This window comes from Bradysia coprophila (assembly GCF_014529535.1).
Source record: "Bradysia coprophila strain Holo2 chromosome IV unlocalized genomic scaffold, BU_Bcop_v1 contig_81, whole genome shotgun sequence".
Lineage (NCBI taxonomy): Eukaryota > Metazoa > Arthropoda > Insecta > Diptera > Sciaridae > Bradysia > Bradysia coprophila.
In genome coordinates this window covers 1,844,911-1,861,866 of record NW_023503375.1, presented here as the reverse complement: position 1 = coordinate 1,861,866, position 16,956 = coordinate 1,844,911, and the positions used below count along the sequence as shown (strand labels likewise).

Here is a 16,956-nt window from a genome sequence, read left to right as displayed (position 1 = left end):
GTATAACGAGACCAATGTCAGTAAGGGAAAATCCCGTTGACAGTGTGTGTTTCCTCTGAAAAAAATGTTTTTTGGTTTCTAAAATGGTTCGTTTAATAATTTCAATGGTGCCCTTTATTAGAATCCATCAAGGAATTGAAAAGTAATGAAAAAATGCGCGAAAATGATCTTCAATTCAAAAAAATATTGCCGATTAAGACGACAAATTAATCTTAATAGACAACGCTGACCATTAAAGAAATTCGATTTCATTTACAGCAGAAAAATCTGGTCATCGTGAACGTTTTTCTTCGGTCGTCCGAACGCCTTGCAGTCCTTGTTGAAATGCGCATTCAACGTTCCCTTACCTTTGTTCTCGCAAAGGAAACACTCCAGCGGTCGCTCAACAGTGAAAAGAAAGTAAATATTCGAACCCAAATACCGTTGCCGCAGTGCTGCAGCTGCCGGACATCCGCTCCCGTAGCAAAAACCACCACAACCATTGTCAGCATCACATTTCACTGCGTTCTTATTTCCAGTAATTCTCCTGGATAACAGTTTAGCTTCCGGACCCAATGTAAATTGGGGTATCTTTCCAGTTGACGCTTTACGTTCACGTAGAGTTGATTTCAAAGTCTCTCGCACCACTTCGGTGTCATCGACGTTTCCGCTTTTATGGTTCTGATTGAGAACGAGGTTCATTTCGTATTTCACATTGAAATAGTCCAGTCCGCCATATATTACGTACGCCATTAAGTCTGGACTGGTTTCTTCACCGGCTTCAGCACCACGCTTTTTTACATACAGGTGTATGAGTTCGTACTGTTTGAGATAAGAACACGGAATGGATGACAAGTAATTGGAAACGAAGCAAAACTCTCAAATTTTACCAAAATTGCTTCAACAAACTGCTGACGATTCCGATTCCTAAACCATGCCTTACTGCACCGAATATACGTTTGACGCGTTGCGTACGTGCTCTGTTCGTATGCAATAATAGCACGAGACGATAATGTGTCACACCATTCCAGTTTGATGCCATCCAAATTCGCGTTGAACACCTGACGATTGATCACATCGAATAGATGATTCAAAATGTCATCGGAACCAACGTATGGAAATTCGCTCTGTGGAAGCATTTCCGATGAGTTCAGAAAATCTTTCATGTTCTGGTCCGAACGTTTTTTTACTTCCGGATCTCGTGCAAACAATAATTGACGGGTACTTAACACTCCAGCAATTGGCTGTAAGAACAACAATATTATTCGTGTGAATGAACACGATGAATTCAAAGGTACAATGCCCACCTTGGCACTGCCATTCATTTTGTTGCCCGGATATTATAACACTCTGTCTTTAACACTGTGGTTTATTCAACTGATTTCAATATTTTCGCACAGTACAGTATGAACGAATTCGTGTGCAGCTGACGTTAGCGAAATTTGTAACACAATAGGCACTGTCTTACTGTGGTTTACACTGTAATCAACAGTGTTCACAGATTTTAATTCGCTCGAATATTGCGCCAATATTTTCATTTGAATATTTTGAGAAGTAACTCAAAACCTACAAACAAATTCAATCCGTGTGGATTTAGTTGTTGCTATAGAAATTTGTTTAATTGAAATTTATGGTGAGATTGCTGTAGAAATTTGTTTAATCAAAGTTTATGACTTTAACTTAGAGGATATCACTGCAATGAACTAATAAGTGGCCAAATTTGAACCAGAATGTTATGAGATTCACAAATTATAAGACTCTATGATGATAGTGAAAACGCCAAGCATGGTAATCAAAAATGGAGTAGTAAGTCACGTCGCTGTGTATGTTCCATCAACGCACTTCAAGCATGAGTGGTATTCTTAATATGGTACTGAAACTTGTGTCACACAATTGTAAAACACTGTTAAAAACCATTTCTTACAAAATAGTAACTCTCTTTGGCAGCTGTCGACTATGATCACTTTTGCTTAAAGTGCGTTGGTTCTATGTATAATTCAGCATTTTTACACTGTCTCTACTCTATTATCGTCAGGAACGATATTATCGTTTTATGGACGATATTGACTGTGTAGAAATGTCGCCTCTCCAACGTCCAACATAGACAATATTCTACTACTATGCTAGTGCTAGGTGCTTTGTGATAGTCCTTTGAGTAGATACAGATTAAAATCTGGATCGTTGGATTAGAGTAAGGAATTTGTTCTCGCATTATTCGTTCGTCAAGCGAGTCACCACCGGTCAGTAGTTGGTTTCGACTTTTTATTTTAACAAGTTGGCACACATGCATTGATACAGTTCCATCTATGTACGTAATAAACTCATACTAAGTGAGTTAACCTTAATATATTGGCTGGACAGTCTCTAGAACATTTCTTGCACTTTACGAGCTATCAACTTGACATTGTTATGAGAAAAATCTAATTTGACAGAAAAACCAACGCAGCTCAAGCACGTGTGGTAATCTAAATAGAAACGGGACAGTGTACCGAACAAACTTTGGCACTGTAAATAAATCTGTAAACATTTTTCATACAAAATAGTACTCTATTTGGCAGCTGTCGACTATGATCAATATTTATTTGAAGTGCGTTGGTTCCATGTATAATTTACACTGTATCTACTTTTATATCGTCCAAAAAACGATATCATCGTTTCTGACGATATTGACTGTGTAGAAATGTCGCCTCTCCAACATAGACAATATTCTACTACTATGCTAGTGCTAGGGGCTAGGGTACAGATTAAAATCTTGATCGTTGGAATAGATTTTGGAATATGTTCTCACATTATTCGTTCGCCAAGCGAGGCTGCACCGGTCAGTAGTTGGTTTCGACTTTGTATTTAAACAAGTTGGCACATTTATACCTCTGTTCTAGCACTTCACGAGCTGTCAAGTTCTGGTTCGCTTGGTATTTTTATAAGAAAAATGTAACTTGACAAAAACATATAGTTTCCGTCAAGTTGGATTCTTGTAAATAAACCAAGTGTCCTAGAAGTTGACAGTTCAGTGAAATGCAGTTTGGCATAATTTGATTATTCATCTTCATCATTACACGTACACCCACCTCGACGAAAGCTGTGAAATTTGTGGAAGCAACGCTCAAGGCTGTAAACTTTGGGGCCACGTCTCTTTTCGAACCTTTGAGACTGGTTTCTTCTCATATACTGATGAATTGATGATGATGATGATTACGAAACCGATGAGAAGTCTCGTTTTAAATGTTTTAATAGACTGTATGAGACTGACTGAGTGGTCTCTTCTTCTGTATTTTACGAGACTGACCGAGTGGTCTCTTCTTCTGTATTTTACGAGACTGACCGAGTGGTCTCTTCTCCTGTATTTTACGAGACCGACCGAGTGGTCTCTACTCCTGTATTTTACGAGACCGACCGAGTGGTCTCTTCTTTTGTATTTTACGAGACCGACCGAGTGGTCTCTTCTTCTGTATTTTACGAGACCGACCGAGTGGTCTCTTCTCCTGTATTTTACGAGACTGACCGAGTGGTCTCTTCTTCTGTATTTTACGAGACTGACCGAGTGGTCTCTTCTTCTGTATTTTACGAGACTGACCGAGTGGTCTCTTCTTCTGTATTTTACGAGACCGACCGAGTGGTCTCTTTTTTAATAATTTGCGAGACCGACTGAATGGTCTCTTTTCAAAATAGTTTACGAGACCGACTGAGTGGTCTCTTTTTTAGATTTGACTATGTTTGAGACTCAAAATATTTTTGAGACTCTTTGAGAAGTCTCATTTCAGTTTTTTCTAGATCCTAGAGGCCATCTGAGAACTCTCACTTTCTTTTCGACGTCATTTGAGACTATCTGAGAACTCTCACTTTCTTTTCGATATTTCTTGAGGTTATTTGAGAAGTCTCATTTTAATTTTTTTTCGAGATCCTTTTGAGGCCATCTGAGGAACTATCACTTTCTTTTCGACATTTTCTGAGACCATCTGAGAACTCTCATTTCCATTTTCCATCTGTGAGATATTTCATTGTCTTTAGGCTGTAGTTTCTTCCCGAATTCACAGATGGCATAGTTTTTTATTTTTTCTTATAATTCGCTGAAATGATAGAAATTTTAGTGATATTTGATTTTTTTTTTACTTTTTTTTTATTTCGTAATGTATTTTCCGGTCACCACTCCAAGTACTAACCGCGCCGAATGATGCTTAACTTTTGGATTGGACTGCCAGCCACCTTACGCGTGTTGCTAAATTGGATATATCTTCGTATAGGTCTTATTTCGAACCGTTGTTACAAAAACTTTGAGACCGACTGAGTGGTCTTTCTTGGAATATTTTTCGTAGGACTTTAGGAGACTGACCGAGAAGTCTCGTTTTGAATATTTTACGAGAATGTAAGAGACCGACCGAGTGGTCTTTCCTGGATTATTTTTCGTTGGACTTTGGGAGACTGACCGAGAAGTCTCGTTTTGAATATTTTACGAGAATGTAAGAGACCGACCGAGTGGTCTTTCTTGGATTATTTTTCGTAGGACTTTAGGAGACTGACCGAGAAGTCTCGTTTATGAACTTTTTACGAGACCGACCGAGTGGTCTTTCTTGGATTATTTTTCGTTGGACTTTTAGAGACTGACCGAGTGGTCTCGTTTTGAATATTTTACGAGAATGTAAGAGACCGACCGAGTGGTCTTTCCTGGATTATTTTTCGTTGGACTTTGGGAGACTGACCGAGAAGTCTCGTTTTGAATATTTTACGAGAATGTAAGAGACCGACCGAGTGGTCTTTCCTGGATTATTTTTCGTTGGACTTTGGGAGACTGACCGAGAAGTCTCGTTTTGAATATTTTACGAGAATGTAAGAGACCGACCGAGTGGTCTTTCTTGGATTATTTTTCGTAGGACTTTAGGAGACTGACCGAGAAGTCTCGTTTATGAACATTTTACGAGAATGTAAGAGACCGACCGAGTGGTCTTTCTTGGATTATTATCGTTGGACTTGAGGAGACTGACCGAGAAGTCTCGTTTTTGAACATTTACGAGAATATAAGAGACCGAACGAGTAGTCTTTTCGGATTATTTTTCATTGGACTTTATGATACCGGCCGAGTAGTCTCGTTTTTGAATATTTTATGAGAATGTAATCGAACGACCGAATTGGATTTTTTTTCGTTGGACTTTATGAGACTGACCGAGTCGTCTCATTTCAAGAACATATTTTTTCGAAATGCAGAGACCAACTGAGTCTCATTTCAAGAACATTTTTTCTCGAAATGCAGAGACCAACTGCTATCATTTCAAGAACATATTTTTTCGAAATGCAGAGACCGACTGAGTGGTCTCATTTCAAGAACATATTTTTTCGAAATGCAGAGACCAACTGAGTGGTCTCATTTTAAGAACATATTTTTTTTAAATGTAGAGGCCAACTGTTTCAATTTTTGACATACTTTGACTCTGATCCACTGTAGAGACCTTTTAGAGTTCTCTTTAGAACTAAACTTTTATTTTACCTAATTATTTAAATTATTTGTGAGACTATAATGATACAGTAATGATGTGAGTAATAAAGTTTTTTAGAAAATAGTTACGAAACCAGTACCAGCTGATCAAAATAAATACGGTGAAGAATTTTTTAAAACGATCAAAAAAAAATTCATACAATTTTTATGGCTACCAAACTATAACCAGACTAAAGGTCTGACATCAAATATTGGAATTTCGCCCTTTTTTATTATTTTTTTTATTCGAAGGGTGAGAGGGGAGGGGCGAAAGTTCGTTAAATTTCATGAATGGATGTACTTTTAGCGATCATTATGTTCTGAACGACTGAACCGATTTTAATGATTGGAACGAATTTGTAGAGGGCAAACTCAGATCTTTCACCTCAAAACACTTCTTTTAGTCTACGTAATTAGGAAAACCATCTTAACATACGATTAATTACAAAACTATCAAAAGCAAAAAACACGTCACCTTGGAAATATAAAAAAAATATTTCAAAACAATATCTCCAATGTTTCCTATTTCACTATTTAAAAATCACGATGAAATAATTTGATTTTACTTCAATATTTGCATATTTATCTCGTTGCGCAGAGCAAAAATTTAGCCATGTCAAATGCTCCATATTTTAGGTTTGATTATTCGCTTTTCGGTTACCTAATTGAACACGAATCAAAAGGGTCATATATACTGCATAGTATGAGATTGTGTTGGCAATATCTTGTTTTGTTTTTAATCGATGATTGCAAATTGTGGGCTATACTTAAACACTTGTAATTGTGTCAGATTTGTTCATTTTTTGGTTCAATGTAAACTTACCTTCTAGATTTATCGTACTGCAATCTAATGTTTCGAAAGTGTTAACCAGTTTACATCATTATAAATAAAATTTACTAGAATCTGCCACTTATTTCGGGTTGTTCAGTTGAACCGATTGTGAAATTAAACTGAACATCCTGGTTTTGTTGAAAAATTTTATTTCATCAAATCGTTTTAACAATTTTGACCATTTTTTATGGTCTTTTTCGGATAAGTTCACACGATTTTGACCATTTTTTATGGTCGTTTTCGGATAAGTTCACACGATTTTGACCATTTTATGGTCTGGGTCAGCCGAATAATATTTTACCATGAGTTCTCCACTATCTCTTGGAATAAAGCAGTGGTACTTAAGGGTTCCTTTTATTAATTTTGCTGCATTAAAACGGTCACGTAACTGAATTGTCATGCTTTCGTGTTCAGCAGTTGTTGAATACTCGAAGTGCATGTCCATGTCCGACGATGAGGCCCACTCAAACAATAGTTCTGCCGAATCGATTTGCTTTTCGTATGTTCGACCCAAGCTTGCGCGAGCGGCACTACGTTTTAAAGTACCGCCTATACCATCGCACGGACCTTTTCCATGAGATGTTGCATGGAAATGCCATTCACATTCATATCCAAAATCAATTTTGTGGTAGTATACAGTAGAAAAATTTTTGCGATTTTTATACTGTCCAGCGCACCCATCGGTAAAGTAATACAGTTTTGTTATTACTTTAAATCGACCTTCCAAAAATTTGACAAGCTTCGAAATAAACAAATACACTGCGACACTGTCGTGCTTTAGACAGTCTGAAATGATGACGTAGTTCAAATGCGCCAGTTCATTCTTCTCATTTTTATAATAAATTACGAAAGGGTGCACTGTCGCCTGTTTTCTTGCCCAATGATATCCTTGAGCCTCGTTTTGTATCACAAATGAAAAGTTCTCTGCAAAGTCACCCCATATCAAAAACTCTCCAATTTTCAGACTGTCTCTGCACCATTTCAAGAAAGCTGTTTGTTCATTCGTAATAAAAATATGGGTAATTAGCTTCTCGAGTTTGACAGCAAAATCGTCCACGAATTTAGATATGGGCATTGCAAAATGTTTAAATTCACACCGATCTGTAGACACCCATTGCCTGAAATGGATTATTTCTTCGTCGTCGTATTCATCACCATTGGCTTCACTGTCTTCGCTTTCAATTCCGGTCTCGTGCTCTGTTTCATCGGCCTCATTCCCATCCGATTCGTCACTGTCCTCATCTTCATTCAATCCTTCCATGTGTTCAATTTCACTGACATCTTCAATTTCCAGTACATCATCATCACAGTGGTCTCCGAACTCAACTTCCTTATCGCTTTCCCCATTCATACCAATTTTCAATGCATTGATCAGATATTTTTTAAAAGCTAGCATTTTTGGGCAGTTCTTACACGTTCGCATAAAACATTTTTGTTGGGGCGGATTGCAAGTAACTTTCGCAACGCAATGTTCATAATGCATTAGTTCTCCACAGGTGTGTTTACTCAATTTTCCACCTAAAATCAAATTTCGTTTAGGTCTCGGTTTTGGGTGAACATGAATAAAAGTTTAAGTTTTTAGAAACGTACTGTAGACCATTTGTTTAACATTCTGATGTATTGTGCAAACACAAATGAAATGAGTTCCAGGAGCTCCCAAGAATATGCAATTTTTCGGCCGGCATTTCATAAAGTAGGACAGGCTGACCTTGATAGTCTCATGACGATTTTTAAATTCTTGGTACGTCTGTCTCAAGGTGCTGAGAATCATACGTTTTTGCACCTTTTGTTTTTTACCTAGATAAAGTAGAAGAATATTCCTAATTGAAGAATTCTGCAGGTTTCTAATTTAGTTTCAAACACAAAAGGACGGACAATTAGCAGAATACAATTGTTACCGTTTACAGTCATTGACACACAGTCATTCTTTCCAGGCATCATTCGACTTATATCATCTTCAAGATAGAATGTTTGCACAGCTTCTTTAGTGGAACGTTGTAAAATGTTGCTTGGTAACTTCGGATTTGGTACAGACATAACACCTTTCTGCTACGAAGCTTTTTACTTAAATTTGCCATATGAAATGAACATCCGAATTCCGCTTTTATTCTTCTCACACTCCATTCAGTCGGTAGCATCGTTAGAATTTGATATTTCTCGTCCTTAGAATTAGTACTTGAAAACTTGGTTTTCAAATTGGCGATGAAATCATCGAACTGTTTCGCTTTCGTTTTTTGGTGTTCTGCTTCAATCGGAGACACATATTCCTGATTACCTGCGAACATAATTGTAAGACAAGAAGTTAGCTGTTGAATCTTTTGAGCCGCGTATTTCTCAGACGTCATGTTTTTCATTTTAATCGGAGACAGTATAAGCACTGGTATAATGTTTTGGTTAAGCGAATCCAAGAGTCCAGTTTTTTCGTATTCCGCTGTTTCGATGTCCGATTCTCGATCCGTTTCATTTCCACTTTCGTCTGTTGAATCCGATGTGGACTGCGTTGAGTTATTTGACACGGTTTCCGAAATTTCGTCGTTAGATGAAGACGCAGAGAGCAAAATTGGCTTCATAATTTTTAAGGTTGAAACTTTGATGTTACAACTGGAACATATAGCGCTTCCATTAACATTTAATGTTTCCAATTTTGCTTGAACTGATGGCCGAATATTTATCAATTGCTTTGTGCATTTTTTCAAGCTGAATGGATCACAGCAACGTTTTTTAAATGACATCATTTTGCATAAAAAAATAATTAAAATCTGTGAATTCGATCAAACGCGACTTTTTTGCAAACAGACTTGTATTGGCTACTGACAAGGGCTACCTCCAAGAAACGCAAAGCGTACTATGATTGCAATTTGCTTAAATATATGTACATCATTTTGCTTACGACCGACCACATAATCATTCGCAGTATATATGACCCTTTTGATTCGTGTTCAATTAGGTAACCGAAAAGCGAATAATCAAACCTAAAATATGGAGCATTTGACATGGCTAAATTTTTGCTCTGCGCAACGAGATAAATATGCAAATATTGAAGTAAAATCAAATTATTTCATCGTGATTTTTAAATAGTGAAATAGGAAACATTGGAGATATTGTTTTGAAATATTTTTTTTATATTTCCAAGGTGACGTGTTTTTTGCTTTTGATAGTTTTGTAATTAATCGTATGTTAAGATGGTTTTCCTAATTACGTAGACTAAGGGAAGTGTTTTGAGGTGAAAGATCTGAGTTTGCCCTCTACAAATTCGTTCCAATCATTAAAATCGGTTCAGTCGTTCAGAACATAATGATCGCTAAAAGTACATCCATTCATGAAATTTAACGAACTTTCGCCCCTCCCCTCTCACCCTTCGAATAAAAAAAATAATAAAAAAGGGCGAAATTCCAATATTTGATGTCAGACCTTTAGTCTGGTTATAGTTTGGTAGCCATAAAAATTGTATGAATTTTTTTTTGATCGTTTTAAAAAATTCTTCACCATACGCCGTCGAAATGGCTACTTGTTCACAGAACTCGATGCAAACACAGCAGCAAAACTTGATAGAAACAAAATTGCGTTCATAATTAAAAGTTAAGTTTAAAAGAGAACTCTCATAGGTCTCTGCAGTCGGTCAGAGTCAAAGTATGTCAAATATTGAAAAAGAGACCGCTCAGTTGTTTTCTATTTCAAAAAAATGAGACCGCTGATTTGGTCACTGTATTTCAAAAAAATATTTTCTTGAAGTGAGACCACTCGGTCAGTCTCCCAAAGTCCAACGAAAAATAATCCAGGAAAGACCACTCGGTCGGTCTCTTTCATTCTCGTAAAATGTTCAAAAACGAGACTTCTCGGTCAGTCTCCTAAAGTCCAACGGAAAATAATCCAAGAAAGACCACTCGGTCGGTCTATTACATTCTCGTAAAATATTCAAAACGAGTCCACTCGGTCAGTCTCCCAAAGTCCAACGAAAAATAATCCAAGAAAGACCACTCGTTCAGTCTCTTACATTATCGTAAAATATTCAAAACGAGACTTCTCGGTCAGTCTCCTCAAGTCCAACGAAAATAATCCAAGAAAGACCACTCGGTCGGTCTCTTACATTCTCGTAAAATGTTCATAAACGAGACTTCTCGGTCAGTCTCCCAAAGTCCAACGAAAAATAATCCAGGAAAGACCACTCGGTCGGTCTCTTACATTCTCGTAAAATATTCAAAACGAGACTACTCGGTCAGTCTCCCAAAGTCCAACGAAAAATAATCCGAGAAAGACCACTCGTTCAGTCTCTTACATTCTCGTAAAATATTCAAAACGAGACTTCTCGGTCAGTCTCCCAAAGTCCAACGAAAAATAATCCGAGAAAGACCACTCGTTCAGTCTCTTACATTATCGTAAAATATTCAAAACGAGACTTCTCGGTCAGTCTCCTCAAGTCCAACGAAAATAATCCAAGAAAGACCACTCGGTCGGTCTCTTACATTCTCGTAAAATGTTCATAAACGAGACTTCTCGGTCAGTCTCCTCAAGTCCAACGAAAATAATCCAAGAAAGACCACTCGGTCGGTCTCTTACATTCTCGTAAAATATTCAAAACGAGACTACTCGGTCAGTCTCCCAAAGTCCAACGAAAAATAATCCGAGAAAGACCACTCGTTCAGTCTCTTACATTATCGTAAAATATTCAAAACGAGACTTCTCGGTCAGTCTCCTCAAGTCCAACGAAAATAATCCAAGAAAGACCACTCGGTCGGTCTCTTACATTCTCGTAAAATATTCAAAACGAGACTTCTCGGTCAGTCTCCCAAAGTCCAACGAAAAATAATCCAGGAAAAACCACTCGGTCGGTCTCTTACATTCTCGTAAAATATTCAAAACGAGACTTCTCGGTCAGTTTCCTAAAGTCCTACGAAAAATAATCCAAGGAAGACCACTCGGACGGTCTCAAAAATCTCATAAAATATTGAAAAAGAGACCACTCGGTCAGTCTCGTTCAGCCAAAGTTCAACAATCATCAAAGAAATAAAATATTGAGAATGAAATGAGACTGAAAACGTAATGCGACTGAAATGAGACCGTTGATCATGCTCATTTTACAGTCACACTGAGACCTTAATTTTCACCCGGGAAACCATTATGGTTCGCAAAGTTTGTAAGTATGACGTTTTCGTAGACTTTTGACATAAAATATTATATGAGAAATGTCAAATGTTGAAAATTCACGAAATTCCCATACTTACGAACTTAACAAACCATAATGGTTTACCCATAATGTACGAAAAAGTCACCACGGTATACAATAGTTATTTTCATGCTTCGGGGCCGAAAATGAGGGCAATTTTTCGAATTTTCTCGGGTTTCCGGCCCTCTGCATGAAAACTTACATGTGCACCTGTTTGGGACGGTTGATTTAAGGCACTTTCGCTTGTAAGCCTCACTTCGTTCGGCCTACAATCCGCGAAATTGCCTAAAATCAATCGTCCAAAACAGGTACGCAAATACGGTTTTTGTATCGCTAGGTAACGATGTAAAGATGAAAGAAAATGTTTTCGACCAATTTTTCACTTTGTTGTCCTCAAATACTTTAATGTACAGGTGTGGTACACTTATAGCAATGGTTGTAGGAGTCTTGAGCGAACCTATCAATTCACAAGCCAATCATAGTCGTTCTACAACTGCCACCCATCATAACGCTGCGCTAATTCCCTCCTGTTGAATTTGTACTTCCTTTGTTTAAGACAACATAGCCTAACGGCCTTTCAGCAATAAAAAAACAGACTCGAATGTTCATAACTTAGCCCAGCTTTTCATTCTCTTAAACATTATAAATATTTCGTTTCTCAATTTCGATTAAACTCCTAGATTTGTCCACTCTTAAACTTTCGTCCACGCCATAACCCTCCCAACGAATCAACTTTTCACGGCAAGAGATTACTTTCGTTTCGAAAATGTCAATCATGTTCTGAATGGGACCGGCTTCACCACCTGAAACAAGAGACCCGAATAATAAGAGACAAATTCTGGGACTAAAAAGGTAACGATGAAAACAAACCATATTCTGTTGGTAACAGTCGCCTGGGCACGTAGTCGTACAATGTTTCGATGTTTCTATGGACATACAACTAGATTGTTGAAAAGAATGTCGTGAAAATCAGCGTTGCAGATCTATTCCAAACGTTTAAAAACTTACTCGTCTGCGGTTCTCCTCGCTCATAAATCCCTTGAACATGTTAAATATTTCAGCGAATTGACTCGATATGTGAATGTAGTGAAATCCCAGATACTGGCTCGGCTGTGCCTCCTGATTTAATTTGGCAATTTTCTTCAAGCATATTGCGTCCAATTCGTTGAAATGTTCCTTCGTCACGTTTGTAAAATCCATGATTCCGACAGCACCGCTTATTATGAAATTGTCGTCCTCCAAGATCATAACGTCTGTCATAATTGTATTCAATTTGAATAACTCGTGAACGGTAAATTCTGATGTGCCATACAGTCCGGGTCTGATGAATTGAATTTGCGGACCTCCGTCACCAGGTGGATTTGGAACTACAACAGTACACCTAAAACAATTCATTTTTTTTTTGAAATTATGATCGACAGTCAACTGCTTAGGTTGTGATTGTGGAAATGCAGTTGGTTAGGACCTACCCCAACTTCAACATGGCTCCGATTCGCTTGTCCAGTGGATCTCTGTTGCTATATAGTTCTGGAATTTCTTCTCGGACAGTGAAAAACAAATCTATTTTTTCTTTGGCTTTTTGTATGCTGTATTTACATCCGCGCAAGAAAGTAATCAAGAACTGATCATCTGAAATGGTGAATTTAATTAATTGATAGAGTGAAAGTTACAACGGCCGAATTGTCTTATAAGGGTTTAACAGCATAGCAACAGTGTCTACAATATCATTAAATTTACCTTCAGAAAGGGCAAGTATATCGCGTTTTAATCTACTACTTCAAATGTTTAAAATACCAATCAATAGCTTTAGATTCAGCTGATCGTTTCTTTGTTTTCCTTTATAATTTGCTCTCTCCACGTACAATTGAATGAGAACATATTTATTGCCTATGTAATATAAACCATTGGACGATTTGTAAGACATTCGTATTGTAAACGAAATGGAAAATTGAAACAGAAAAAAACTCGGAACTCTGAACAAACACCGGAAGTCTTAATCTTTACTGCTGTTTATACTTACACCTTGTACCCATGTATCAACTTCTGAAGAATTTCACTCTCAATTATGCATACGTGTTAGCAGTACAATACACTATTCAATACACTCGCGGAATTTGGAAAACCGACACATTTTCTTTTCTTGATTTACTGGTCTTTACACAGAGATCGAAAATGTGACAGTTTTCAAAATTCCGTGTGTGTAATGCTTGTAGCATTTATACACTATACTGTAACAACACTTCAAAATCAGATTATCACTCGTTAAGCTCGTCTATTCAGAACTTTTTATTTGTAATCTGTCTGACTACGTGCCAAAATGAACCAAACTATATTTAGGTAAAACTGGAGCAACATCTAAATCAGTCGATGATTATTTGAAGTCAAAGATTACGTTCACTGATACAGTGATAACACTTTCAGACATACCACACATCAACCTACACTATTGTTATTATTGTGGTAATGTAGACAATTGTTGGAGTTGCAATAATATGCGCCTTACGGAATGACGTACGATTCGATTTCATGGTTTTTTGGACACATAAGCGAAATATTTTATTTAAAAAAAAATGGGTGAATCACTCACCCAGCGGAGTCCGAAGATGTTTCTGTGTCAGTAACCATTCTCTCAATGTTTCAATATCTTCCGGAACTCTTGCTGGCACTTCATTCAAGTCTTTCGAAACTTTAATAGCTAATGCTTTGCACAATGGCCGAACATTGATCATTTTTTCGTTCTGAATATCAGAACTATATAAACTTCGTCCGTTTAACATTGGTAACAAAGAACAATGAATGACACACACACGGCACAAAAATTTTTATTCTAAAACGACTGTAATTCGTACAGTCTTCAACAAACTCAAAATTGAAAGAGGTTGGTCACTTGTAACGAAAAAAAAATTCATTATCACTTCGCTGCGAATTTATCACAAAATATGTGTAGAGTATATTTCTGTCGCGATAAGATAAGATAACAAGTCTCCAGATTCATGGTATCAAAATGGATATAATGGTATGATACTCGTAACTAACGAATGAATTTTGTACACTCAACAAAATTTGGTTATTATAACCTCCATCATCATTACAATACCAATTTCCAAGAAATTCATTTTTAATTCACAATTTATAAATTGCTGCTAGCTACCACATTTAGCTTCCACTATGCCACCTTATGTATATCATAAAATAAAAGAGAGAGACGCGAGAACCGTCTATTATTGTAATTCAATCGCAAAAGAAGAAAAGCTACCAACTGCATATACTGCAATGGGAATTCATTTTTATTACAAACAAATAAAACAATTTGCATTTAAATGTAATAATACACATGGAACTGGCGGCTACCTTTCACTGCAACTTTTCATATCGATTTTTAAGTTAATTCAATAAATATTCAAAATTGGTGAGTAGAATAAAGTCTGGGTCAATTGAGAGTTTGTGTTTTTGGGAATTGGTGTCACTTTTTTTTAAAGAGAAAGAATATATAGCTGGTTTCTGATTAATTTAATCGTGGATTTAATTATGATATTTACTGGAAATTTGAGGATCCATTTCCATCTGAGCACATTACAATAAGTAAATTTACGTATTTGTCCGCTACAGCTGTGTATGCAACTCACATTTTTAGGTCGAAAACTCACGATTTTTTTACTCTTTAATTGTTTCAAATATTTTACATCCTACATGAGTCGAAAACCGTACTTTTCATGTTTCAAGCACTGCTTTCAACGCCCTCAGCATGTAATAGTATTTTACTTTACTAGTGAGGTAATGTAGCCTTTCCCTCACTAGTGAAGACCCTTTCCCTCGCTCGTAAAGTAAAACGCCATACTTTACACGTGAAATAATTTGATATCTCGTATCACTATGAGTCTGGATACGAGATATCAAATTACTTCACTGGTATAGTAATGTACTATTATATGACTAGGGATAAAAAGATGAAAAGTAGAGTTTTGTGTGAATTTTGTTGATCCGAGACGAAGCCGAGGTCAATAAACACACGAAAACGAGACTTTTCATTTTTATCCCGAGTTATGCAATGGATTTTACATGCTGAGGGCGTCGAAAGTAGTGCTTGAAACATGAAAAGTACGGTTTTCGACGCATGTAGCATATAAAATCCATTACATAACAAGGGATAAAAAGCGGAAAAGTGGATCCGAGGCAAAGCCGAGGTCAATAAACACACGAAAACGAGACTATCATGTAAATAACTATTACGAAACTCCTAGCGGGTTGCAATGGACTTTCATAAAATTTACTTAAGCTTTGTATAAGAAAAACGTAACAGCAATTTTCTCTATTTTTCATACAACACAATAAAACAAATCATCAATTCAAGCGAATTTCTTCATTTAAGGAGTTTGGTTGATAGTTAAAAATGCGTATGGATATAACCGATACCCTCTAAATAACTCTAAATAGAGTACTGAAACGGGACAGTGTAACGAATAAATTTTGGCACTGTAAATAAATCTATAAACATTTTCCATACAAAATAGTACTCTATTTGGCAGCTGTCACTCGAAGCACTTTTGCTTCAAGTACGTTGATATAACTCGAGATAAATGTAACATGTCAAATTATCGTGTGATTATTGCGCTCTGCTCTGCCTTGATAGAAAAAATTTCACACACACGAAACGGAAACACTCGATTTTTCAACGTTTGATACCTACGTATGTTAAAATTAAGGTGTACTTTAAGCTGGAAGCACCTATTTTATAGTGATTTTTTTCAATTTTCTATTATTTTCAAGAAAATTTGATCAAATTAAAAAATTGGCCACTACTGGTACAGTTAGAGGCAGAGAAATTTCAGCATGGATTTGCTTCAGTTGTTTTTCATCTGATCCGCACAAACAATTAAAACGGTTTATTCGTCTTTATATGGCTTTACCACAACCAAAATCCTATACATCGTAACACATAATTCTTGTACATCCACTGCACTAACACACTTAATGAATTGTAATTTAGTTAGAAATTATCGACTCTATTACTTCGTCTGACAAACGTATTTTCCAGTATTAGTTGGAGAATCTGTTACTTCATTAGTTTTAACATTTCGTTTGCTATATGAGTACCATACCCAGAGCTAAGCGTATTTCTTTTGTCTCTGCCGATAACAGATGGCATCGTAGTGTAGAAAGTACTTTGGTAAAAATTGTTTTTGTTACGATGTAATGAAGTCTATACAAATGAAAATGCAGGTGAGTCGGTCGTACACCTTAGACACTTCTTATTGACATATCTTTGTGACTTCCTTCTAACTTGGATTTTGTTAGAGAAATTAACTATTAAATTAGAGAATACCAGTAGCGGTTAACCAGCCAAACTTTTTCAAACATAATATAACAGGTCATGCAAATTGTGGAATTTGTTTGCCTTTTTTTGAGTGTATGTCTCAACAAAATAATTACGAATCATAATGCTAAACCTGATAACGCGATAAATAATTTATTTAAGTTTTTTCTTCGTATCATCATAATGAAATGTGAAACGCA

At 36.6% G+C, this 16,956-nt stretch overlaps 3 protein-coding genes across 3 annotated transcripts; all 3 read right to left on the bottom strand.

The window, feature by feature from the left end:
* Positions 1 to 76: 76 nt before the first annotated feature.
* LOC119072352 lies at positions 77 to 1,529 on the bottom strand. The gene is made up of 3 exons (XM_037177541.1): positions 1,287 to 1,529; positions 870 to 1,223; positions 77 to 801 (listed from the first exon to the last, which is right to left on the bottom strand). Exons 1-3 carry the CDS (start codon positions 1,302 to 1,304, stop codon positions 253 to 255), a joined length of 921 nt encoding a protein of 306 aa, XP_037033436.1. The 5' UTR covers positions 1,305 to 1,529; the 3' UTR covers positions 77 to 252.
* A 4,999-nt stretch (positions 1,530 to 6,528) lies between these two features.
* LOC119072128 lies at positions 6,529 to 8,623 on the bottom strand. Its single transcript, XM_037177269.1, has 4 exons — positions 8,396 to 8,623; positions 8,177 to 8,324; positions 7,869 to 8,075; positions 6,529 to 7,796 (listed from the first exon to the last, which is right to left on the bottom strand). The coding sequence occupies exons 1-4, from the start codon at positions 8,621 to 8,623 to the stop codon at positions 6,529 to 6,531; spliced, it is 1,851 nt and encodes a 616-aa protein (XP_037033164.1).
* A 3,416-nt stretch (positions 8,624 to 12,039) lies between these two features.
* LOC119072351 (alpha-tocopherol transfer protein-like) lies at positions 12,040 to 14,345 on the bottom strand. The gene is made up of 5 exons (XM_037177539.1): positions 14,030 to 14,345; positions 12,912 to 13,071; positions 12,451 to 12,823; positions 12,313 to 12,382; positions 12,040 to 12,245 (listed from the first exon to the last, which is right to left on the bottom strand). The coding sequence occupies exons 1-5, from the start codon at positions 14,217 to 14,219 to the stop codon at positions 12,076 to 12,078; spliced, it is 963 nt and encodes a 320-aa protein (XP_037033434.1). The 5' UTR covers positions 14,220 to 14,345; the 3' UTR covers positions 12,040 to 12,075.
* Positions 14,346 to 16,956: the final 2,611 nt, after the last annotated feature.

What these genes read in the sequence shown, in the direction of transcription:
- LOC119072352 (XM_037177541.1), bottom strand. An exon ending in AGTTTGTTGAAGCAATTTTG is followed by an intron (nt 802 to 869) that starts GTAAAATTTGAG and finishes TATCTCAAACAG; the next exon opens with TACGAACTCATACACCTGTA.
- LOC119072128 (XM_037177269.1), bottom strand. Translation starts at nt 8,623, where the DNA reads ATGACGTCTGAGAAATACGCGGCTCAAAAGATTCAACAGCTAACTTCT. An exon ending in TGTGTCAATGACTGTAAACG is followed by an intron (nt 8,076 to 8,176) that starts GTAACAATTGTA and finishes TACTTTATCTAG; the next exon opens with GTAAAAAACAAAAGGTGCAA. An exon ending in TGTTAAACAAATGGTCTACA is followed by an intron (nt 7,797 to 7,868) that starts GTACGTTTCTAA and finishes ATTTGATTTTAG; the next exon opens with GTGGAAAATTGAGTAAACAC.
- LOC119072351 (XM_037177539.1), bottom strand. Translation starts at nt 14,219, where the DNA reads ATGTTAAACGGACGAAGTTTATATAGTTCTGATATTCAGAACGAAAAA. An exon ending in ACATCTTCGGACTCCGCTGG is followed by an intron (nt 13,072 to 14,029) that starts GTGAGTGATTCA and finishes TCACCATTTCAG; the next exon opens with ATGATCAGTTCTTGATTACT. An exon ending in GGAGCCATGTTGAAGTTGGG is followed by an intron (nt 12,824 to 12,911) that starts GTAGGTCCTAAC and finishes GAATTGTTTTAG; the next exon opens with GTGTACTGTTGTAGTTCCAA.